Here is a 25,915-nt window from a genome sequence, read left to right as displayed (position 1 = left end):
AATCCGCCATTATTATTGCAGCTGAAATATGGATGGGCGATGGTTCTATTCACTGATTTATTGTATCCTGATGCAGAGGTTGTTACGTATGGGAATTATGGAAGTTCTGCGATACCCTACAATACAAACAGGATCTGTAATCAATAATCATATTGTGGTCAGCGTTGGCTGCTGCGGGGAGCGGCTGATGATATTCTCCTGTAAGCAGCCATGATGAGCCAGGACTGGATTGTGCAGATCACGCGTGGTCCTGAGGGCTGATCGTTCTTTATTAGAACTCAACATGAGCTCATCGCTACTTATAGAAGCATCTGGAGTTTATCTGCGCTTGTGGTGCATTTGAGATATATCCTTTGCTTTCTGTTATCAGCCAATTCTGGATGAACAGAGAATGAAGCAGATGCCATGTTCCAAACACACCAACTGACCCCCCCTTTATGTTACGGTGTTCAGCTCCTGGTGGTATTATTATTTGTCTTAATTCTTTCTTAACAGATGGGAAATGGATCTGATGCATCAGAATTTCATTCTTCAATATCAAAAACCAGCGATATCGTCCTGGGAGTTGTGTACTCTCTTTTCGGTAAAGTATCCTTTGCTGCTCACTTTATTTCTTTGCTCAGATATTGTATAGGACAATGTTACTTAAACAGGGGGGCTCCGGTTGTTGCAAAACTACAACTCCCAGCATGCCCACACAGCCAAACTGAGGGCTGTAACAACAGAGAATTACTAAAGCCATTCCATATTCCAGCCTAAACATAATACACTGGAAGTATCTTTAAAGAGATTTTAGTTTTCTACCTTGATATCGCTCTGTATTTTCTGCTCAGTTTCAGTCAAGATTCACAGACTGGGAAGGGGCATTCCCCAGCAGGTGTAACATCATCTGAAGCCATACAGGGGAGAACTTCTTCCCTTACTCTGCTACACACAATCAGGGTATACAGGTACACCCTCAGTCCTTAAAGGAGAACTCCAGAATATAAAAATTGTTGCCCATACTGCCGGCAGTAAAAAAAATAAAGATGTACATACCTTCCTCCGCTCCCGGCTCTGGTCTCCGCCGCGATCCACTTGCTGGTTGCCGGTGGTCGGAGAATCATACTGCGCTCAGCCAATCACCGGCTGCAGTGAAGTCCGATTCGGCCGGGGATAGGCTGAGCGGCAGTGTGAGAACGGTTTAGGACACAAAATTCTTCACTACACTGGCACCTGCTGCCGGGGCCGAAAACGTCACGCTGCCGCTCAGCCTATCGCTGGCCGAGTCGGGACTTTGCTGCGGCTGGTGATTGGCTGAGCGCAGTATGACTCTCCGACCACCGGCAACCAGGAAGAGGATCGCGGCGGAGACCGTAGCCGGTTACCGGAGGCCCCGGGGGAGCGGAGGAAGGTATGTACATCTTTATTTTTTTACTGCTGGCAGTATGGGAACAATTTTTATATTCTGGAGTTCTCCTTTAAGGCGTTAAACAAAAGTACATTAGAAAGATTTTTTATTTACCATATTGAGTGCAATAACTACAATTAGTTTTAATGAGCATGCCCATTTTAAGGGGTATAACCCAATAGATTTAACCTCTTAAGGACCCATGACGTACCGGTACGTCATGAGTCCGCTCCCGTTCTATAACGTGGGGACCCGTGGCTAATAGCGTGCAGCACTGATTGCGGTGCCACGTGCTTTTAACGTCTAAAGTGAAAGTAAAACAATGCCGGTTAGCTCAGGGAGCTGTTCGGGATCATCGCGGCGAAAATGCGGAAACCCGAACAGCTTACAGGACAGCCGGAGGGTCCCTTCCTGCCTCCATGCTGTCCGATCGCCGAATGACTGCTCAGTGCCTGAGATCCAGGCATGAGCAGTCAAGTGGCAGAATCATCGATCATTGGTTTCTTATGAGAAACCACCGATCAATGTAAAAAATTAGTGTGTGCAGTGTTATAGTCCCCTATGGGAGCTATAACATTGCAAAGAAAAAGTGAAAAAAATGTGAATAAAGATCATTTAACACCTTCCCAAATAAAAGTTTGAATCACCCCCCTTTTCCCATAAAAAAAACCTGTGTAAATAAAAATAAACATATATGGTATCGCCACGTGCGGAAATGTCCAGATTATAAAAATATCTCATTAATTAAACCGCACGGTCAATGGCATATGCGCAAAAAAATTCAAAAGTCCATAATAGTGCATTTTTGGTCACTTTTTTATATCATGATCAATAAGTCCTATCAATGCAAACCGCTAAAAACTTCAGATCACGGCGCAAAAAATGAGCCCTCATACCGCCCCATATGTGGAAAAATAAAAAAGTTTTATAGGGGTCAGAATATGACCATTTTAAACGTATAAATTTTCCTGAATGTAGTTATGATTTTTTACAGAAGTCCGACAAAATCAAACCTATATAAGTAGGGTATCATTTTAATCGTATGGACCTACAGAATAAAGAGAAGTTGTAATTTTTACCAAAAAATGTACTGTGTGGAAACGGAAGCCCCCAAAATTTACCCCCAATTATTTTTTTTTTCCATTTCGCTGTAGATTTTTGGGTAAAATGACTGACGTCATTACAAAGTAGAATTAGTGACGCAAAAAATAAGCAATCGTATGGATTTTTAGGTGCAAAATTGAAAGCGTTATGATTTTTTTTAAAGGTAAGGAGGAAAGAACGAAAATGCAAAAACGGAAAAACTCTGGGTCCTTAAGGGGTTAAAGCATGTGGCATCTGTATTGTAACTGATATATATGCCAGCTATGAGCTGCTGTAGATATGGACAACATTTTTTGCCAATTTCAAGCATGAGTAAAAGTAATTGTTTGGGCTCCATGATGCCACCCCTCCTCCCTGTAAAGCACTACTCACTGACAACAAAAAAAAAAAAGAAAAGGGGGCACATTTTTTCATGAAGAATGTGCAATAATTGTATATACCGAAAAACTGGCTTACATGACATATAAAAAAAACCTTAGTGTTTAAAAAAAAAGCACATCAATCTGTGGTAACATAGGGGGAGATTTATCAAAACCTGTGCAGAGGAAAGGTTCACCAGTTGCCCATAGCAACCAATCAGATTGCGTCTTTCATTTTTGAACAGGCCCATTCAACATGAAAGAAGCGATCTGATTGGTTGCTATGGGTAACTAGTCAACTTTTCCTCTGCACAGGTTTTGATAACTCTCCCCCATAGTGTGGGTTTTGATGGCACAGATCCTATAGTGCGTATTTAAAGGTTTGTGGTTTAGAACATTGGTACATAAAAAGTGCACAAATGGCAAAATAAAAAAATATAAAATGTAATAAAATAAAAAATGAGCACAACCCTGCACCTGTGAAAACACCCTTGCTGAATAATCATGGGCCCGCACGGGGAGTCACTGGTTCTATTATTGGGTTTTGTTCACACTGCAGATCAGAACTGACATTGTTACTGGTTGTTACAATTTAGCTCTGTAAGGCGTTGACCTCGGCATCCACCATGCATTGCACACGTTTTTCTTATTCTAGACAGACGCTGTAAGTCCTGTGATGGTGCATAGAGTGTGGCAGACTTCTTTATCTCCTCCTTCTAGGACTCTTCTCCATCTCTGGGAACTCCATGCTGCTGTTGGTGGCTTATCGGAAACGCTCCATACTTAAACCAGCTGAATTCTTCATCATAAATCTGGCGGTCAGTGACCTGGGAATGACGGGGACGCTCTTCCCTCTGGCTATCCCCTCTCTGTTTGCTCACAGGTAAGTAGTCAGGGGCAGTGGCCACCTCTGGCCACCAAAGATCAATGATTCTTCAAGAGGTTACCCTCCAAATTAACCCCTTTAGAAACAGGCAAACAAACTGGCAGAAAAAAACCTGTGTGGAAACCAAGCCATAGCAAAATCTTTGCTGTCATTGAATAGAAACATTTGTTGTATACATTCAGAAGCTGATAACACATAGAACATCAAGCCCACTTTTTCCACCAACTATATAAGAAATAGAGACACTGGCAACTAAATTTTGGAAAATAATGGCCATAGTCTCTTTAATAAGGGTCACTCACATCCATAGAATAAAATCAACTAATTAAATAACCAACGTATAAGGAGTGTGGACACAACCATTAACCTATCACAATGATAGCAATATAGGGCAGTAGGGATAAGGCGGAAAAACGATGCCATACATTTATGCCCAAACCGTGGAAAAGTGAGTATCTGCCATGTGGCCCCTGCGGAACCTATGAGCCTTATGACATCAGCCATGTGGCCCCTGCGGAACCTATGAGCCTTATGACATCAGCCATGTGGCCCCTGCGGAACCTATGAGCCTTATGACATCAGCCATGTCCTGCTGACCAAAGGAGATTTATCATAAGTTGTGTAGAGGAAGGCGGAGCAGTAATCCATAGCAACCAATCAGATCGCTTCTTTTATTTTTCACTTTTTAAAAATGAAAGAAGAAATTTGGTTGCTATGGACTACTGCTCCACTTTTCCTTTACACAGGTATGGACTCATTTCCCCCACAGCTGCATGAAAGGGCTCTAATATATGTAATAGGATTTGTATGTACGTGGAAACTCAGTCAGAGTCTGGTAGATGCTGGATGATCACAACCCAATGTACAAAAGCATGGTACCATAGCTATCCTGTGACCCCTGAATCCAGCCATCACCCCACTCCCAGAGGATTTCCACACTTGCTGCAGTCTCTTCTTCCTCTTCTCAGGTGGCTCTTTGACTGGTTGACCTGTAAATATTATGCGTTTTGTGGCGTCTTGTTCGGTCTCTGCAGTCTGACCAACCTGACCGTTTTGAGCTCCGTCTGCTGTATGAAGGTCTGTTACCCGCTGTACGGTGAGTGCGGACATGAGGGGCAGGAGTCTGTATCACACATTATATACAGTACAAATCTCTCTGCTTTACTGTTTGGGCTTCTTCACTAGAGATGAGCGAACTTCCAGTAATTTGATTCGTCACGAACTTCTCGGCTCGGCAGTTGATGACTTATCCTGCATAAATGAGTTCAGCTTTCAGGTGTTCCGGTGGGCTGGAAAAGATGGATACAGTCCTAGGAGAGAGTCTCCAGCCACTGGAGCACCTGAAAGCTGAACTCATTTATGCCGGCTAAAGTTGGCAACTGCCGAGCCGAGAAGTCCGTGACGAATCGAATTACTGTAAGTTCGCTCATCTCTAATCTTCACCCAATAATGCAGCATGTGTATCATGGTGTACAGCAGACTAGATATCTGTCTTTCTCTGTTTGCAGGTAATAAATATTCTTTCTCCCACTCCCGTATCTTGCTGCTCTGTGTCTGGGCTTACGCCTTCGTGTTTGCTACCGCACCCCTGGTGGATTGGGGAAGTTACGGTCCTGAGCCGTATGGAACTGCCTGCTGTATAGACTGGAAGGCGGCCAACCAGGAGCACAGAACCATCTCCTACATCGTGTCCCTCTTTGTGTTCTGCTACATCATCCCCTCTACATTAATCCTTATCTCCTACACACTCATTCTGCTTACAGTGAAAGGGGCAAGAAAGGCTGTGCAGCAGCACCTGTCCCTGCAGAACAAAGGAAGCGTCATCCACACTCTTTTAATTAAGGTGTGACATCTTATAACACTTAACATACAGAATTTGCATAAAAGGTAGAGTCACCTTCACCAAAGCAGCAGAATAGTAAGTGCAGCTCGGTTGTACAGTATAATACATGATGTAACTCAGGATCAGTACAGGATATATAATGTAATGTATGTACACAGTGACTTCACCAGCAGAATAGTGAGTACAGCTCTGGAATTCAATACAAGAAGTAACTCAAAATCAGTACTGGATAAGTAATGTATGTACACAGTGATTGCACCACAGAATAGTGAGTACAGCTCTGTAGTCTAATACAGGATATAACTCAGGATCAGTACAGGATATATAATGTAATGTATGTACACAGTGACTCCACCAGCAGAATAGTGAGTACAGCTCTGTAGTCTAATACAGGATATAACTCAGGATCAGTACAGGATAAGTAATGTAATGTATGTACACAGTGATTGCACCACAGAATAGAGAGTACAGCTCTGTAGTATAATACAGGATACAACTCAGGATCAGTACAGGATAAGTAATGTAATGTATGTACACAGTGACTCCAGCAGCAGAATAGTGAGTACAGCTCTGGAGTATAATACAGGATATAACTCAGGATCAGTACAGGATAAGTAATGTAACCTATGTACACAGTGATTGCACCACAGAATAGAGAGTACAGCTCTGTAGTATAATATAGGATATAACTCAGGATCAGTACAGGATAAGTAATGTAATGTATGTACACAGTGACCCCACCAGCAGAATAGTGAGTACAGCTCTGCAGTATAATACAGGATATAACTCAGGATCAGTACAGGATAAGTAATGTAATGTATGTACACAGTGACCCCACCAGCAGAATAGTGAGTGCAGCTCTGGAGCATAATACAGGATCTAACTAAGGATCAGCAGGATAGGTAATGTAATGTATGTACACAGTGACCTCACCAGCAGAATAGTGAGTGCAGCTCTGGAGTATAATACAGGATATAACTCAGGATCAGTACAGGATAAGTAATGTAATGTATGTACACAGTGACCTCACCAGCAGAATAGTGAGTACCGCTCTGGAGTAAATAAACATAATGTATTTGCTTACAAAAGTTGAGTATTTATATAAAATAGTGTTTACAGTGGAGAATTTCTGGACCCTCCAGCCCACATATAAAGCTTGGATGAGGTTGAGTTTACACCGGGATTCATACAGATAATTCCGCCTTGGCTGCACATTGTCCGTGCTGCTGATGATTTATATTGTGTTCTTCGTCCTCTCAGCTTGACTCCTTTTGTACCTTATAATGAGAAACTACCGACCGGCTCAGGTCCGAGACCAATGATTACAATGTTCGCTTCACAGTCCAGATCTCATTACAATTACAGCAAATATATTAGACAAAAGCGCTGCTGATCTGTGTCTGGATGTAAAAATGTAATGAATGTGAGGGCAATTATAGAATATGCATTATGTGATAAAACTCCCAGCAAATGCTATAAGCTGAGAGCCAATGAGCGGAGTCATAATCAGGATCCGGCTAAAATGACACGTTACATAATTATTACATTTTATTGTTTCACTAAATCTCATTTCTTAGTAAAAGGTAAAGTTATGTAATTTTCGATATCCATTTTGTATAATTTCCAACCCATTTTCAGAATCTTTGCATGCTGCCATTCAATAGGATTCTTCATTGTTTAGGCAGAGTTCACAATGTTTTGGGCAGCATGTCAGCAATGTACACTGCTCAAAAAAAATAAAGGGGACACTTAACCCCTTAAGGACCGGAGTTTTTTCCGTTTTTGCATTTTCGTTTTTTGCTCCTTGCCTTTAAAAAATCATAACTCTTTCAATTTTGCACCTAAAAATCCATATGATGGCTTATTTTTTTGCGCCACCAATTCTACTTTGTAATGACGTCAGTCATTTTGCCCCAAAATCTACGGTGAAACGGAAAAAAAATCATTGTGCGACAAAATTGAGAAAAAAAAAACGCTGTTTTGTAAATTTTGGGGGCTTCCGTTTCTACGTAGTAAATTTTTCGGTAAAAATGACACCTGATATTTATTCTGTAGGTCCATACGATTAAAATGATACCCTACTTATATAGGTTTGATTTTGTCGGACTTCTGGAAAAAATCATAACTACATGCAGGAAAATTTATACGTTTAAAATTGTCATCTTCTGACCCCTATAACTTTTTTATTTTTCCGTGTATGGGGCGGTATGAGGGCTTATTTTTTGCGCCGTGGTCTGAAGTTTTTAACGGTACCATTTTTGCATTGATAGGACTTATTGATCGCTTTTTATTCATTTTTAAATGATATAAAAAGTGACCAAAAATGCACTACTTTGGACTTTGGAATTTTTTTTGCGCGCATTGACCGAGCGGTTTAATTAACGATAAATTTTTATAATTTGGACATTTCCGCACGTGGTGATACTATATATGTTTATTTTTATTTTTATTTACACTGTTTTTTTTTTTATTGGAAAAGGGGGGTGATTCAAACTTTTAATAGGGGAGGAGTTAAATGATCTTTATTCACTTTTTTTTTGCAGTGTTATAGGTCCCATAGGGAGCTATAAAACTGCACACACTGATCATCATCATTGATCACTGGTTTCTCATAGGAAACCAGTGATCGATGATTCTGCCGCATGACTGCTCATGCCTGGATCTCAGGCACTGAGCAGTCATTCGGCGATCGGACAGCGAGGAGGCAGGTAGGGGCCCTCCCGCTGTCCTGTCAGCTGTTCGGGATGCCGCAATTAGCCGCGGCTATCCGGAACAGCCCGACTGAGCTAGCCGGCAACTTTCACTTTCACTTTTAGCCGCGCGGCTCAGCTATGACGCCGGGCCCGCCGTGATAAGACGCGGGGTTACTGTGTAACCCCGCGTTATATCAGGAGAGCAGGACCAAGGACGTACCTGTACGCCCTTGGTCCTTAAGGGGTTAAACAACACAATGCAACTCCAAGTCAATCACACTTCTGTGAAATCACACTGTCCACTCAGGAAGAAACACTGATTGACAATCAATTTCACATGCTGTTGTGCAAATGGAACAGACAACAGGTGGAAATTATAGGCAATTTGCAAGACACCCCCAATAAAAGAGTAGTTCTGCAGATGGTGACCACAGACCACTTCTCAGTTTCTATGCTTCCTAGCTGATGTTTTGGTCACTTTTGAATGCTGGCGGTGCTTTCACTCTAGTGGAAGCATGAGACTAGAACCCACACAAGGGGCTCAGGTAGTGCAGCTCATCCAGGATGGCACATTAATGCAAGCTGTGTCAAGAAGGTTTGCTGTGTCTGTCATCGTAGTGTCCAGTGCATGGAGGCGCTACCAGGAGACGTGGAGGAGGCCGTAGGAGGGCAACAACCCAGCAGCAGGACCGCTACCTCCGCCTTTGTGCAAGGATGAGCAGGAGGAGCACTGCCAGAACCCTGCAAAATGACCTCCAGCAGGCCACAAATGTGCATGTGTCCACTCAAACGGTCAGAAACCGACTCAATGAGGGCAGTAACAGGGCCCGAAGTACATAGGTGGGGGTTGTGCTTACAGCCCAACACTGTGCAGGACGTTTGGCATTTGCCAGAGAACACCAAGATTGGAAAATTCTTTTTGTGGGGTGGCATTTCTTTGGGGGCCGCATAGCCCTCCATGTGCTTGCCAGAGATAGCCTGACTGCCATTAGGTACCGAGATTTGATCCTCAGACCCCTTGTGAGACCATATCTTGGTGCGGTTGGCCATGGGTTCCTCCTAATGCAAGACAATGTTAGACCTCATGTGGCTGGAGTGTGTCACCAGTTCCTGTAAGAGGAAGGCATTGATGTTATGGACTCGCCAGTTCCCCAGACCTGAATCCGATTGAGCACATCTGGGACATCATGTCTCGTTCCATCCACCAACGCCATGTTGCACCACAGAATGTCCAGGAGTTGGCGGATGCTTTAGTCCAGGTCTGGGAGGACATGCCTCAGGAGACCATCTGCCACCTCATCAGGAGCATGCCCAGGTGTTGTAGAGAGGTCATACGGGCACGTGGAGGCCACACACACTACGGAGCCTCATTTTGACTTGTTTTAAGGACATTACATGAAAGTTGGATCAGCCTGTAGTGTGGTTTTTCACTTTGATTTTGAGTGTGACTCCATATCCAGACCTTGATTTCCATTGATAATTTTTGTGTGATTTTGTTGTCAGCACATTCATCTATGTAAAGACGAAAGTATTTCATATGATTAGTTTAACCCCTTAAGGACCAGGCCATTTTATACCTTAAGGACCGGAGCGTTTTTTGCAATGCTGACCACTGTCACTTTAAACATTAATAACTCTGGAATGCTTTTAGTTATCATTCTGACTCCGAGATTATTTTTTCGTGACATATTCTACTTTAACATAGTGGTAAAATTTTATGGTAACTTGCATCCTTTCTTGGTGAAAAATCCCAAAATTTGACGAAAAAATTGAAAATTTGGCATTTTTCTAACTTTGAAGCTCTCTGCTTGTAAGGAAAATGGATATTCAAAATAAAAAAAATTTTGATTCACATATACAATAAGTCTACTTTATGATTGCATCATAAAATTTACGTGTTTTTACTTTTGGAAGACACCAGAGGGCTTCAAAGTTCAGCAGCAATTTTCCAAATTTTCACAAAATTTTCAAACTCAATATTTTTCAGGGACCAGTTCAGGTTTGGAGTGGATTTGAAGAGTCTTCATATTAGAAATACCCCATAAATGACCCCATTATAAAAACTACACCCCCCAAAGTATTCAAAATTACATTCAGTAAGCGTTTTAACCCTTTAGATGTTTCACAGGAATAGCAGCAAAGTGAAGGAGAAAATTCAAAATCTTCATTTTTTTCACTTGCATGTTCTTGTAGACCCAATTTTTGAATGTTTGCAAGGGGTAAAAGGAGAAAAATTCTACTTGTGTTTGTAGCCCAATTCCTCTCGAGTAAGCACATACCTCATATGTCTATGTAAAGTGTTCGGCGGGCGCAGTAGAGGGCTCAGAAGCGAAGGAGCGACAAGGGGATTTTAGAGAGTACGTTTTTCTGAAATGGTTTTTGGGGGGCATGTTGCATTTAGGAAGCCCCTATGGTGCCAGAACAGCTAAAACCCCCCACATGCCATACCATTTTGGAAACTAGACCCCTTGAGGAACGTAACAAGGAATTAAGTGAGCCTCAATACCTCACAGGGGTTTCACGACTTTTGCAAATGTAAAAAAAAAAAAATTATCTAAAGTGCTTGGTTTCCCAAAAATTTTACATTTTTACAAAGGGTTAAAGCAGGAAATACCCCCCAAAATTTAAAGCCCAATTTCTCCCGATTCAGAAAACACCCCATATGGGGGTGAAAAGTGCTCTGCTGGCGCACTACAGGTCTCAGAAGAGAAGGAGTCACATTTGGCTTTTTTGAAGCAAATTTTGCTCTGGGGGCATGCCGCATTTAGGAAGCCCCTATGGTGCCAGGACAGCTAAAAAAAAACCACATGGCATACCATTTTGGAAACTAGACCCCTCGGGGAACGTAACAAGGGGTAAAGTGAACCTTAATACCCCACAGGGGTTTCACGACTTTGGCATATGTAAAAAAAATAATAATAAATTTTACCTAAAATGCTTGGTTTCCCAAAAATTTTACATTTTTACAAAGGGTTAAAGCAGAAAATACCCCCCAAAATTTAAAGCCCAATTTCTCCCGATTCAGAAAACACCCCATATGGGGGTGAAAAGTGCTCTGCTGGCGCACTACAGGTCTCAGAAGAGAAGGAGTCACATTTGGCTTTTTTGAAGCAAATTTTGCTCTGGGGGCATGCCGCATTTAGGAAGCCCCTATGGTGCCAGGACAGCTAAAAAAAACCCCACATGGCATACCATTTTGGAAACTAGACCCCTCGGGGAACGTAACAAGGGGTAAAGTGAATCTTAATACCCCACAGGGGTTTCACGACTTTGGCATATGTAAAAAAATAATACATTTTACCTAAAATGCTTGGTTTCCCCAAAATTTTACATTTTTACAAAGGGTTAAAGCAGAAAACACCCCCCAAAATTTGAAGCCCAATTTCTCCCGATTCAGAAAACACCCCATATGGGGGTGAAAAGTGCTCTGCTGGCGCACTACTGGTCTCAGAAGAGAAGGAGTTACACATTTTGCTCTGGGGGCATGCCACATTTAGGAAGCCCCTATGGGGCCAGGACAGTAAAAAAAAACACATGGCATACCATTTTGGAAACTAGACCCCTTGGGGAACGTAACAGTGTTACAGTGAGTACTTACACCTCACAGGTTTTTTGAACAGTGGGCCGTAAAAGTGAAAAATGTGATTTTTTTGCACTATATTGATAGTGTTAACCCAAATGTTTCAATTTCACATTGGGTAATAGGGCAAAAGGCCCCCAAAATTTGTAGAACAATTTTGTCTGAGAAAAAAAATACCCCATATGTGGATGTAAATTGCTCTGTGGACGCACTACAATGCTCAGAATAGAAGGAGTGAAAATGTTGTTGTAATTGAAGTCGGGGGTCATGTGCATTTATAAAGCCCCCAACAGGAAAAAAAAAAAAACACATGTGACACCATTTTAGAAACTTCACCCCTCAATGAACGTAACAAGGGGTACAGCGGGAAATAACACCTCACAGTTTTTTTTTTTGAAAAGTGGGCGATAAATTGAAAAATTTGATTTTTTTACAGTAAAATGCTGGGGTTACCCAATTATTAACATAATATGAGAAATTGGGTTACAAATTTTGGAGGGCTTTTCCCCCTGACTATAAAAATAGATCCACATATGGGGTAACATGCTGGGCGGGCGCACAACAAGGCTCAGAAGTCATAGAGGTCACTTTGTATTTGTGGCCTTTGGCATATCAGTAGCTGACGGTTACATACATTCCGAGGAAAATACAAAAATGAAACACCCACATGTGACACCATTACAGAAAGTACCCACCCTGAGGAATGGGTATAGGGGTAATTTTTAATGCACAGGTGTTTCCTAAATTTATTTTCCAGGAATGGAAATTGCAATTTTCAACCTATGCTCTGCTTCATCTTTCTGGGAACAACTAACATGTGACTCCGAATTGTCGCCTGAAAATACGACAGAGCTCAGCGAGAACTCTTCGCATTTGAGGCGGATGTTTGTTACGGACCTAACAGTTACATACATTCAGAGGAAAATACAAGAAAGGAACACCCACATGTGAGAATACTACAAACAGTACACCCCCTAGGGAAGGTGTATAGGGTGAAGTGGAGATTTGGAACAGACAGGTGTTCCCTTCATTTATTTACCAGGAATGGATGAAGTGTACTATGGGGGGAAGAAAATTGCAATTTTAGTACTGATATGCCAATTATTTTCCCAGAATGATGACCCAGAGTACAGCCAAAAGTAGAAATGTTGCCCGCCCCAAACCCTATACTCTGAATCATCATTCTGGGAAGGGGATGTGTGGGGCCGTCCCTATTCTGTTACCTCAAATGCGCAAACCCGCTCAGGTGGGGAGAGAGAGCGTTGCGCATTTGAGGCAACTGCAAACCTCCAATGCTGTTGACTCTGTGTCCCATGACCCATTTTTTAGGGGGAAGAAAAAAAAAAAGATATTGGGCTATTGGGAAAAAGGTTTTGTTTTTTGGGGGTGTGTTTTGGTTTAAAATTTGGAAGTCAATGTACCCTGGACTGGTACATTGGAGCCGAATTCTGGGGAATGAAAATTAGGGCAAAGGATGGAAAATTTAGTACTCCATGGAAGTGTGATACTCCCTGAAGCAGCCTATGCAGAGGCCCGGATGATTGGGGCAAGTGTCACATTGAGTGGTGGTGTCCCTCCGTCTCCCCTTCTTGTGACACACTCTGCATTTCTTCTGGGTTCGTCCCGTCCTTCCAGTGTTGGGGATCACACCTGGAAAGTGTTGGCCGGGGACGATCCGGGGACCTAAAGTTCCAGAGGTGCTCTGACCCGCTCTTTGGCGGTCACCATAGATAAGGGCCTTTAGAACTACCTCTTGGAACTCCAGGTATGTCCCTGTGTTGCCAGCGTTCTGGTACAGTATAAAAGAGTTGTACATGGCAACCTGTGCCATGTAGACCGCAACCTTTTTATACCATACGCGTGTTTTCTGCATGGCGTTATATGGCTTGAGGACTTGATCAGAAAGATCAACTCCCCCCATATACCGATTGTAGTCCAGAATACAATCGGGCTTGAGGACCGGTCCCACGGTACCTCGCACAGGGACAGGGGTGCTGCCATTCCCATGAATTGTGGTGAGCATAAGGACATCCCTCTTGTCCTTATACCGGACCAACAACAGGTTCTCATGGGAAAAGGCACGGGACTCACCCCGGGGGATAGGAGCATGTAGGGGATGGGGCGGAAGGCCTCTTTGATTCTTCCGGACTGTCCCACAAGCGACCGTGGATCTGGCGGCGAGGGACGTGAAGAGAGGGATACTAGTATAAAAGTTATCCACGTAAAGGTGGTGACCTTTATCTAGCAATGGGTGCAAAAGGCCCCAAACTATTTTCCCGCTAACACCCAGAGTGGGGGGACATTCTGGGGGTTCAAAACGGGAATCTCGTCCCTCATAAACTATAAACTTGCAAGTGTACCCGGAGGTACTCTCGCAAAGTTTATACATCTTCACGCCATACCGCGCCCGCTTGGTCGGGATGTATTGCCGGAAGCTGAGTCTCCCCTTGAAGCTGATGAGAGACTCATCAATAGAGACCTCCCGCCCCGGGACATAGGCCTCCCAAAATCTGGCCCCGAAGTGATTGATGACCGGCCTGATTTTATACAGGCGGTCATACGCGGGATCAGTTCGGGGGGGACATGCCGCATTATCAGCATAATGCAAACATCTCCGAATGGCCTCGAACCGGGAGCGTGCCATGGCCATACTGTAGAGGGGTGTCTGGTAAAAGACGTCCCCACTCCAATATTGCCTGACACTGGGTTTTTTAACTATACCCATATGCAGCACGAGGCCCCAAAAGGTCCTCATTTCGGCTGCATCGACTGGAGTCCAGCCGCCGGGTCTAGCTAAAAGTGTGCCCGGGTTAGCGGCGACGAACTGTTGGGCGTACAGATTCGTCTGTGTAACCATCAAATTAACAAAGTCGTCACTGAAAAAATGACCGAAAAAGTCCTTTTCAGTGAACCCGGCGATGTTAATTTTGATTCCTGAGTCGCCAACAAACTCTGGAATCACGGGCTCGTGGTCCGCTGGCTCAGCCCAGTCAAGTTCTCCGGTACGATGTACCAGTGATCTTGGCAGGGGGGCTTCACTAGTATGAGCGCCAGGGGGACTCATATTAGCATGGGGCACAGGGTCAAGGGCAGAGGAGGTTTGCGGCACCGCACGGCGGCGTCTCCGCCGCCTTGGTGGCTCATCATCAGAACTAGATGATGAGGAGGACGATGAAATAAGGAAGGTGGGGTCTTCATCGTCCTCTGAGCCGCTCTCGGTGTCGGAGGCAATTAGGTCATATGCCTCCTCCGCCGAAAACACTGCGGGCCATTTCCCTACTCTAATGTGGATACGGTGTGTGTGTGTGTGTGTAACTTTATTGGTGTGTGTGCTGCGTGTGGTGTGGTGCGATATTACCGCCCTAACCCTCCCTAACCTAACTAAACTAACCCGCCCTAACAGAAAAAAATATAAAATAAAAAGGAGCCTTTTTAAAAAAAAAAAGGGGGGACTTCTAGCGCAAAAAAGCCCTGCGCCAAAAAAAAGCGTTTATCTAATCAGTGGTGTGCACACTGATTAGCGCTTGTGGCGGCAGGGGGCGCAGAAGTCAGTGGGGGGTCTGGCCACTGACCCCCACACAAAAAAAAACTGAAAAAAAAATAAACGCTTTACCCCGAAAAAAATGCACCCACCTGAACCCCCAAAAAAACGCTGATCAGTGATAAATCACAGACAGCGGTGGGACAGGCTGCACACACAGGTACGGTCCGTCCACACAGTACACGCCTGCTACTGGTGGCACGGACCGCCTATGGGTGCAAAAAATAAACCGTGTTAACCGAAAAAAGTGCCTGTACCACAAAAAAAACGCTGATCAGTGATAAATCACCGACAGCGGTGAGGCACGCCGCACACACACAGGTAAGGTCCGGCCACACAGTACACGCCTGCTACTGGTGGCACGGACCGCCTATGGGTGCAAAAACACGCTAGAAAACCCGAAAAAAAGCGCCGGCACCACAAAAAAAAAACGCTGATCAGTACTACGGGACTGATCAGCGGCTGGTGGGCTTTAACAAACGGTGGCGGACTGCTCTTTTATAACTAAAAAAAAAAAAAGCACACACGCTTAGTGAAAAAAAAAAAAAAAAATTAATCTGCGCCAAAAAAAAAAGGCTGGCGGCAGACCGCAGCGACCCAGCAGGGCCGGGGTCATGCAGCTAAAGGTGCTACGGACCCACGGACACCCACTGAGGTACGCTGAAAAAAAGACAAAAAAAAACACTTTTTTTTTTTAACCCTAACCTGTCCCTACCTAATCTAAAGCTATCCCTGGCGATTTCTGTGCCAAGGGGCCACAGAAAGGGGGCAAGGGGCACTTTTTTTGGACTCAGGGGATGGTGGGCAGCACGGGGCTCCGTCCTGCGCACCAGATCTCTGTGGAATGGTGGGCAGAACGGAGCAACGTGCTCCTAGCCCCCACCATCCCCTCCCATTACTATGTGATTGGTGTGGCCACTTTGGCCACCCAATCACAACTGTACTGAGGGGGTGGCCACAATGCCAGCCCCCAGTACAGCATGGATGGTGATTGGTGGTGTATACTACACCACCAGTCACCATCTATATCCGGGTCACAGGGTCACACGTGACCCTGATGACCCGGAACCGCTGCAGAACGCCGGTAAGTAGCTACCGGCGTCCTGCAGCGATCGCAGGTATAGGAGGTCCTCCGGACCTCCTCCTGCACACTGCCGGGATGTCTGCTGATAGAAATCAGCAGACATCCGGCTCCGATCCCCGCCCGGCGAGCGGCGGGGAACGGAATCGCAGCGCATCGCTCGTCTGAATTGACGAGCGATGCGCTGCGATCGCCGACATGGGGGGGGCATAATGACCCCCCTGGGCGTTATGCCGCGATGCCTGCTGAACGATTTCAGCAGGCATCGGGCACCGGCTCCCCTCCGGCTAGCGGTGGGGGGCTGGGAATGGACAGGACGTACTCCTACGTCCTCGGTCCTTAAGGACTCGGAAACGGGGGCGTAGGAGTACGTCCATTGTCCTTAAGGGGTTAATCATTCAGATACAGTGGTCCCTCAACATACGATGGTAATTCGTTCCAAACGACCCATCGTTTGTCGAATCCATTGTATGTTGAGGGATCCGTGCAATGTAAAGTATAGGAAGCTGTACTTACCTGTCCCCGCCGCTCTGCACCATGTCCTCACCGCTCCAGCTGCTGTTCCAGGGGCTCCCGATGCTGTCCCGCTGCTCCGGTGTCTTCGCAATCCTCCGGTGTCTTGCACATCTTCTGCAGGGTCCGGGCCTCGCTTTCCGGTGACGTTATTACGCTGCTGCGCCGGCGCGGCGTGCGTAGTGATGTAATAACGACGCCGGAAAGCAAGGCCCGGACCCTGGAGAAGATGCGCAAGACACCGGAGGATCGAGAAGTGGACCCGGAGCATCGGGAATAGGTAAGTGAACCTGCTGGGGCACATTACACTGCTATCCGACAGCAGCTTAAGCATTTTGCGCTGTCGGATAGCAGTTAATGCGATGGCCCCGACATATAAAAGCATCGTATGTCGATGCTGACATCGACATGCGATGGCCTCTGAGAGGCCATCGTATGTCGATTTTATCATATGTCGGGGCCATCGTAGGTCGGGGGGGTTACTGTATAGGATGTGTTCCCTTTATTTTTTTGAGCAGTGTATAAGGCATAGCAGAGATCTTATACTTTCTGTATCAGTTTCTCAGGGTTTCACAAATTTATTTACCTTAAATTATACAAAGAATAATCTATGACATCATTGACTCTACCTGCTTTACTGAGGTTCCAAATACCTAGGCTGACCATATTTCCTTGAGACTCAAACGGGATATTGGGATAGCAAAAATAGAACGTGGTTATATATAGTTGTAAGCAACTATTCTGATCCCGTATATAGTTCTAGGCTCGTATACTGCCCCCATATATAGTTATAGGCCCCCTTAGTGCTCCCATATAGTTGTAAGCCTCCTATTTTCTATGCTCCCATATATATATAGCAGTAGGTAACATAGTAGCATAGTTTATAAGGTTAAAAAATGTCCATCAAGTTCAACCTTTATGCCTTTTGTGTTGATTCAAATGAAGGCAAAAAACCCTGGATAAACGTTCTATCCTCATAAATCTAGGACCCATAAGCTATAATGTTATTGTTCTCCAGAAATACATTCAGGCCCCATTTGAACTATATTATTGTGTTCCCCATGACCACCTCCTCAGGCAGAGAATTCCACAGTCTCAATGTTCTTACAGTAAAGAACCCCCGTCTGTGCTGGTGTAGAAACCTTCTTTCCTCTAAACGTAGAGGATGCCCCCTTGTTATAGATACAGTCCTGGGTATAAATAGATCATGGGAGAGATCTCTGTACTGTCCCCTGATATATTTATACATAGGTCGCCCCTAAACCATCTTTTTTCTGGGTACTGTATTCCTCCCATTCCCCGTATTACCCTGGTTGCCCGTCTTTGAACCCTCTCCAGCTCCACTATATCTTTCTTGTACACTGGTGCCCAGTACTGTACACCATGTATTCCATGTGAGGTCTGACTAGTGATTTGTACAGTGGTAGAATTATTTTTATGTGGCCCCCACAAACATACTGCCCTGCTGCTTCACTGCTCCTCTTGTCTGTGGTTGGCACTTTCTGCTATGGCTGGGCAGTAGTTTAGTTAGCATCCCGAAGCCCGCTCCGTGCTCCAGACTCATGCTCCCCTGACATCCCTCCAGCTTCACTTCTCTGGGCATGAGGTCAGAGATGTCATTCATGACAAGTAATGAATGCCACTGCTCACTAAAAGTGGCCGCTCTGTCGGCTGCCACTACAAGGACAGTGACCAGTGGCTGCCGCACCACAAAAAACACTGAACCACAGAAATGTAAATTTTGCCCCCCCCCGACAAAATAGATCCAAGATACAGTGAAAAAAAATATGGACAGCCTACATCTAACTAAAAATTGGTTTATTCAGACACAAAACAGTAAAAAGGCATACAACATGATGCATATTTCGTTTCACGTATGAACAAACAGTTGTCATTCACATTGAGCGATGTCCTGATTTTGGTGCATATTTGAATGTGGATTGTGATCAGAATCCCCATTTCACTTGCACCCATACTTCATTGAATGTGCTGCTTTTCTTTGGTTTAGATTCCTAGTCTGGTATATAGGAGATCACTGGAACAAGAAAAATCAGTGATGTCACAGGTTACCTGATACTGCTGAAGCAGAAGATAACTACATTTTTGGGGCAGTAAATGCACTTCTAATTTGTTGCAATCAGAGAGAGGGAATAGTTAGTAAAAATACATATATAACAGATACATAAAGGTTATATCCTGTATTCTACTCCTGAGCTGTACTCACTGTGGAGCCTGATAATGATTCACAGGTTCAGAGTCTAGTTTCCAGCTCCTTAGGTTTGTACAGCGGGTAAAATAAGTATTGAACATGTCACCATTTTTATCACTATATACATTTCCGAAGGTGCTATTGGCATGAAACAAGTCACAGCAGAATAGTGGCTGCAGCTCTGAAGGTTCTGTGGGCCTTTTCTATGACTGATAATCTTCAGTTCTTTTCGTAAATTTCCAATGGAATTGAAGTCAGGTGGCGCGGCCATTCTAGCAGCTTTTTTTTATTTCAAAACAATTTGAGAGTTTCCTTGGCTTTGTGATCATTGTCTTCCTGAAATGTTCGCCCTCATATTATCTTCTTTATCATCCTGGTAGATGGCAGCAGATTTTTGTCAAGAATGTCTGTCAATTTACCCGTTCATTCTTCCTTTATTATGTGAAGTTTGCCGGTACCATTTGCTGAAAAGCCGCCTCACACCATGATGTTCCCATCTCCAACTCCCATCTTTACTGTTGTAAGGTGTTTTAGGGTGATGTGCAGTGCCATGTCTCCTCCAAACATTGTGCGTATTTTGGCATCCAAACCGTTCCATTCTGCTCTAATCTGACCGCAATATATTCTTCCAGTATTTCACTGGTGTTTCCAAATGTTGTTCAGCAAGCTTTATACCAGCGTCAGTATGCTTTCTATTCAGCAATGGAGTCTTGTGTGGTGAGCGTGCATACAGGCAATGGCGGTGGAGTGCAAGTCAAGACAAATTTATGATTAAAAAATTGTCTTTCCACTAATGTATGATGGTCCCAACAGTGCTAACTGGATCATTCAGAAGCTTTGAACTGTACCTAGAACCAACACCAATATAATGCTTTGCAACAATTAGGTTGTGAAGGTCTTGAGGCAGCTCTTTGCTTTTACCCATCATGACACCTTGGCAATCAGACCTTTTTTTTGTGTGGGCCATCAGTTGGGACTGAACCAGCTGATATTAAAGTAGAAGTGTAGTGGATTTTTTTCTTATCCCATTGCCCGGGCTGAAAAAACAAAACAAAACTACCTCACCTTCCTCCGTTCCCCCATTGCATTTCTATAGCTCTTCAGCCCTCCAGTCTGGTGGTCTTCCTGCTTCCGTATGCACGGATCGTCACACTGCGGTCAGAGTATCACTGGCCGCAGCGATGTCCTGCCTTGGCCGGTGATACTCTGAGCGCACTGTCATGTAACAGGCCCAGGCAGCAGAAAGGTGGGGCCCAGGCTCGTTACGTGACACTGCGCTCAGCCTATCACCAGCCAAAGTGTGTGACTGGTGATAAGCTAACCCCAGTGTGACGATCCGTGCATATGGAAGCAGGAAGAAGACCGGACCGGAGGACCAAAGAGCTATAGCAGCGCGACGAGGGAGCTTTGGAAGGTGAGTTAAATCAAATAGTAAAGCAATATAAAGTGCGCAGGAAGTGCCCAAAATATAACTTTTAATAATATAGTTAATATCAGGGGTCAAAATTGTGTCAAGTGAATAACAAACCAATGGTCGGATACAGATACCATTATATGTTCAAGCAACCTGCTAGTCCAGAGGTGCTACAAATAATAAACTACCAACGCGTTTCTACCATCAAATCAGTGATGGTCTCATCAGGGAGGTATACTTCAATAATAACCAGACCAAAAACATAAAAATATGTACACAGCAAATTATATAGGTGTGACATATATGTGGACAGTAAAGATAAAACAGAGATAGAACTTTCCCTATAGCATCCAATATTTGATGTGATCCAGGTTTAAACAGTGATCCAGTAAGAGAAAAGCTTTCCCTGAGGTAACTGGTCCACCATTCATTTTAGCAGACACCATCCGGGTCTGCCTATGAAAGAAAGACACAAAGAAAATGGCTTCTCAGTATTGCAACCTGAAAAGGAAACGAAGTAGAGCCATGTAGATACAAAGCTCATCCTACTCACAGTTCAGACGGTATCTATAAAGACTGGAGGATATCCCTGCAGTAGCGCAGGGAGCCGGAAATGTCCGGCTTACTCACTGGTGTAGTGAGGCAGTGGCGTCTGACCTCACTTCCGGGCACATGGACGATTGTGTATCCACGGCAGGTCACTCATCTGCTGACGGGTGCTGCATCTCCAGTTTCGGAAGCCTCTGAGTTTCTGGGACTGGAGTTTCCATAGACATGAATGGAGGGGGTGTGGCGTGACGTCACATCCCCAGTCCCGGAAACCCGGAGGTTTTCGAAACTGGAGATTCATTCTATGCGGGTGCTGCAGGGAGATCGCAGGGTGTCTCAGCAGCGGGCCCCCCGCGATCAGACATCTTATCCCCTATCCTTTGGATAGGGGATAAAATGTTTTTACCCGGAATACCCCTTTAACTATATTATTAAAAGCTATATTTTAGACACTTACTGAGCACTTTATATTGCTTTACTATTTGATTTGTCAATGCTGGAAGGTATTTTGTGCCAAGCGTGGTCTACGTGGGACCCTTACTAATACTATGAATTATTGTTGAAGGTGAGTTAAAGTTTGTTTTGTTTGTTTTTTTGCACCCTGGGCACAATGGGATTAGAAAAAATCCACTACACTACTCCTTTAATTTGCACTGACAAGAGGCTGGATAACTGAATTTTTGAGCTTATTTGTTTTGGTTTCTTTGTATATATGTACTACAGTACTTGGGTTGTTACCAATACCTGGTGAAAATTTCACCTTTGGAAATATGAAAAGTGAAAAGCATGGTGATGTTCTCAGTACTTATGTTACCTGCATTATCTTGGATGATTAATATTTTAAGATTTAAACACTGTTTATGACACAATTCTGCAGCTTCAGTGTTGAAATCTACCAACAATCTCTGCTTGTTCAGTGTCTGCACAAATCATGCACTGGTGATTGTTTTCTGGGAAAGCCTTATATTGTCATGTAAAATACAAAAGACAAAAGCGCTCCCTTGTGTGACACCTTCAGCATAAGTAAATTAAAAATAGGTGAGCCAAGGGTTAACTAACCTAAAACGGTTGTGCAAATTCCGGCACAACACGTATATGCACTAGTTTATTTAAGGCTGCTGCACATTCCTCCTCACTCTCACAAGCGTGAATAATAGATTCCAATACCACTCCAAACTCCACGGAGGATAATAGACGCTGCCAATAAGGTGATCATAAAAACGTATTTTATTAAAACATGCTACGCGTTACGAAACTCCTGGCATCAGTCATGTTTCATAACGCGTAGCATGTTTTAATAAAATAAGTTTTTATTATCCGCCCTGGATCCCCTACTGGCAGCGCCTCAGATATTGTCATGTGACAGTCTCTTCTTTGCTCCCACAGAAAATATAATATATGGAATACTGCTTTTTGTCTTTACAGCTCAGTGTTGCGGTCTGCATTGGTTTCTTCTTGGCTTGGACACCGTATGCTGTGGTTGCAATGTTGGCAGCCTTTGGTGATGCTAACGATGTGCCACCTATAGTCTTTGCCTTGGCAGCTATGTTTGCCAAGTCCTCTACTCTCTACAACCCTGTGGTGTATTTGCTACTGAAGCCGAACTTCCTGAATGTTATAACCAAAGACTTGTCTGTGTTTCAGGCGGTCTGCGCGGTGGGGTGCTGCCGATGCAGGAAGCAGGGCACAAGAGTGCAGTGCCTGCAGGATAATGCCGGGGTCCAAACCAAGCTCTCTAGCCACTTCATGGAGAGGCCATGCACGCGTTCGGACTGTATGGATGCTTTTGAGTGTATAAGTACCTACCCACAATGCTGTAATTTGGATTCTACGGACACCAACCAACCTGTGCACTTCACTCTAGTAAAGAATCCTGCAGGAAACATGGAGTCACCAACCTCTGTGCATCTTGTGGTTTATTCCTCCAGAGCAAAATCCAAGACTGAGGCTATTGAGGTCTCAGCTGGGGCCATACAGCCAGACTGCATTAAAGACTTCCTCTGATTTGTTATCGTCATGTGTGGTGGGTTTTCATGATCCCTGTTGTATTCTGCTGTTACATTATTAAAGAAAAAGTCAGGGGTTGGTTTGTGGCTGACGTGTCCCAGAGAGGCTCAAGTCCTCTTTAACAATCCCTAGCATAATTCTGGAATCCCCACAGTTATATACTGCTCAAAAAAATAAAGGGGACACTTAAACAACACAATGTAACTCCTTGTCAATGACACTTCTGTGAAATCACACTGTCCACTCAGGAAGCAACACTGATTGACAACCAAGTTCTGCAGGTGGTGACCACAGACCACTTCTCAGTTTCTATGCTTCCTGCCTGATGTTTTGGTGACTTTTGAATGCTGGCAGTGCTTTCTCTCTAGTGGTAGCATGAGACGGAGTCTACAACCCACAAAAGTGGCTCAGGTAGCGCAGCTCATCCAGGATGGCTCATCAATGCAAGCTGTGGCAAGAATGTTTGCTGTGTCTGTCAGTGTAGTGTCCAGCGCATGGAGTCGCTACCAGGAGACGGGCCAGTACATCAGGAGATGTGTAGGAGGCCGTAGGAGGGCAACAATCCAGCAGTAGGACTGCTACCTCCGCCTTCATACAAGGAGGAGCACTGCCAGAGCCCTGCAAAATGACCTCCAGCAAGCCACAGGTGTGCATGTGTCCACCCAAATGGTCAGAAACAGACTCCATGAGGGTGGTATGAGGGCCCGACATCCACAGGTGAGGGTTGTGCTTACAGCCCAACACTGTGCAGGACATGTGGCATTTGCCAGAGAACACAAAGATTGCCAAATTCACCACTGGCGCCCTGTGCTCTTCACAGATGAAAGCAGGTTCACACTGAGCACATGTGACAGACATGCCGTGGAGAAAGTTCTGCTGCTTGCAACATCCTCCAGCATGACCGGTTTGGTGGGGGGTCAGTAATGGTGTGTGGCGGCATTTCTTTGAGGGGCTGCACAGCCCTCCATATGCTTGCCAGTGGTAGCCTGACTGCCATTAAGTACAGAGATGAGATCCTGAGACCTCTTGTGAGACCATATGCTGGTGCGGTTGGCCCTGGGTTCCTCCTAATGCAAGACAATGCTAGACCTCATGTGGCTGGAGTGTGTCAGCAGTTCCTGCAAGAGGAAGGCATTGATGCTATGGACTGGCCCACCCGTTCCCCAGACCTGAATCCGATTGAACACATATGGGACATCATGTCTCGCTCCATCCACCAACGCCACGTTGCACCACAGACTGTCCAGGAGTTGGCGGATGCTTTAGTCCAGGTCTGGGAGGACATCCTTCAGGAGACCATCCACCACCTCATCAGGAGCATATCCAGGCATTGTAGGGAGGTCATACACACTACTGAGCCTCATTTTGACTTGTTTTAAGGACATTACATGAAGTTGGATCAGCCCGTAGTGTGGTTTTCCACTTTGATTTTGAGTGTGACTCCATATTCAGACCTCTATGGGTTGATAAATTTGATTTCCATTGATAATTTTTGTGTGATTTTGTTGTCAGCACATTCAACTATGTAAAGACAAAAGTATTTCATAAGATTAGTTTATTCATTCAGATCTAGGATGTGTTATCTCAGTGTTCCCTTTATTTTTTGAGCAGTATATTTAACTTATGACTAGTCAGGGTGCCCTTTCTGTTTGAGGGAGTGCAAAATTTTAAGGTCATCAATGATCCTAACTCTTCTTACTCATGTCATGAATGGGAGATACATAATCAATATCACATAAAGCACAGGCATGCAAAGGAATGTGAAACCTGATGCAAAAGCTTAAAGGAGTACTATGGGGAACTGAAGTTATCAGACACTTATCCCTTATGTCTGATTGTGGGGAGTCCAACTGCATGGACCCCCCAGGATCTCCTGTACAGGGCCTCGGCTACTTATCGATCCTGGAGGAGCACAAGTGACCGCCTGCTCAGTTAATCATCTGACGCAGTGATGTCCCAGGATTTACAAACAAAGAATAATACCTCCACAGAAGGATGACATATTACCACGCAGTGACTAAATAATACTATCATACTGTTATGAAATAAAAAAAACCTTATAACTGATAAAAAGTATGTCATTTTTCAATATCACATAATAACCAAGGTTATTAAGTACGTGCCACTTGCTCACCAGTTGTCAAAGGATATCATGTCTACAGATAGACAACATGATACACTATATACTTTTTTTTAGTATATATGTAGCAGGAGAATAGTCACGTTGAGAATTCAGAGAAGTACCATATTTGTAAGGTAAGTAGTATCCAATCAGATAACAATATAGTCATGACATAATGTATACACCCACAAGTTAAATATATATACAGCCAACCCACTAGAAGGAGATGTATACTTGTAATAAACCATATTGATATATTTATGGATAGTAGACACATGATCAATTAGGATAAACACTCCCACATTTATAAAGGACACACCTTCAATCATGATGGACACACCCATCATTTGAGCATAAGTCGCTCCAGAGAAAGCCAGGCGAATAGAGGGAGGAACGAAGGAACGGATGAGGGTCTCCAAGGAAGTCCTGTACAGCCCTCCAGCACAAGGAGGATGACAGCTAGAGGAAGCTAACAGAGGCGGCCATCTTAAAAGGACATTTCAATATGAATCCACCATGCTGGATGAAGTACTTAGGAAGAAATCCTAGCTGGTGAGACAAGATTCATGGACATGCCTACATAACCCTCCTACATTATATACTTATGCTAAGGACCTACCTTTA

The 25,915-nt window shown here is 44.3% G+C and overlaps 1 protein-coding gene across 11 annotated transcripts in view; it reads left to right on the top strand.

Annotated features, from left to right (window-relative positions):
- LOC130296188 (opsin-5-like) overlaps positions 1 to 25,210 on the top strand; it is a 128,501-nt gene extending 103,291 nt beyond the window's left edge. For 10 of the 11 annotated variants that reach the window (XM_056547463.1, XM_056547464.1, XM_056547458.1 and 7 more), the window contains 5 exons: positions 496 to 583; positions 3,574 to 3,736; positions 4,708 to 4,835; positions 5,248 to 5,582; positions 22,588 to 25,210. In XM_056547463.1, coding sequence (XP_056403438.1) covers positions 496 to 583; positions 3,574 to 3,736; positions 4,708 to 4,835; positions 5,248 to 5,582; positions 22,588 to 23,166 — 1,293 coding nt within the window. In that variant the 3' untranslated portion in view covers positions 23,167 to 25,210. Of the gene's footprint in view, positions 1 to 495; positions 584 to 3,168; positions 3,234 to 3,573; positions 3,737 to 4,707; positions 4,836 to 5,247; positions 5,583 to 22,587 lie in introns of those variants that run through there. The other variant, XM_056547466.1, reaches the window with a different exon arrangement.
- The last annotated feature ends 705 nt before the right edge of the window (positions 25,211 to 25,915 follow it).

This window comes from Hyla sarda, chromosome 12, assembly GCF_029499605.1.
Source record: "Hyla sarda isolate aHylSar1 chromosome 12, aHylSar1.hap1, whole genome shotgun sequence".
NCBI classification, from domain to species: Eukaryota; Metazoa; Chordata; class Amphibia; order Anura; family Hylidae; genus Hyla; species Hyla sarda.
Note: the sequence above shows the minus strand (reverse complement) of the source record. Positions and strands in the feature narration are given on the sequence as shown.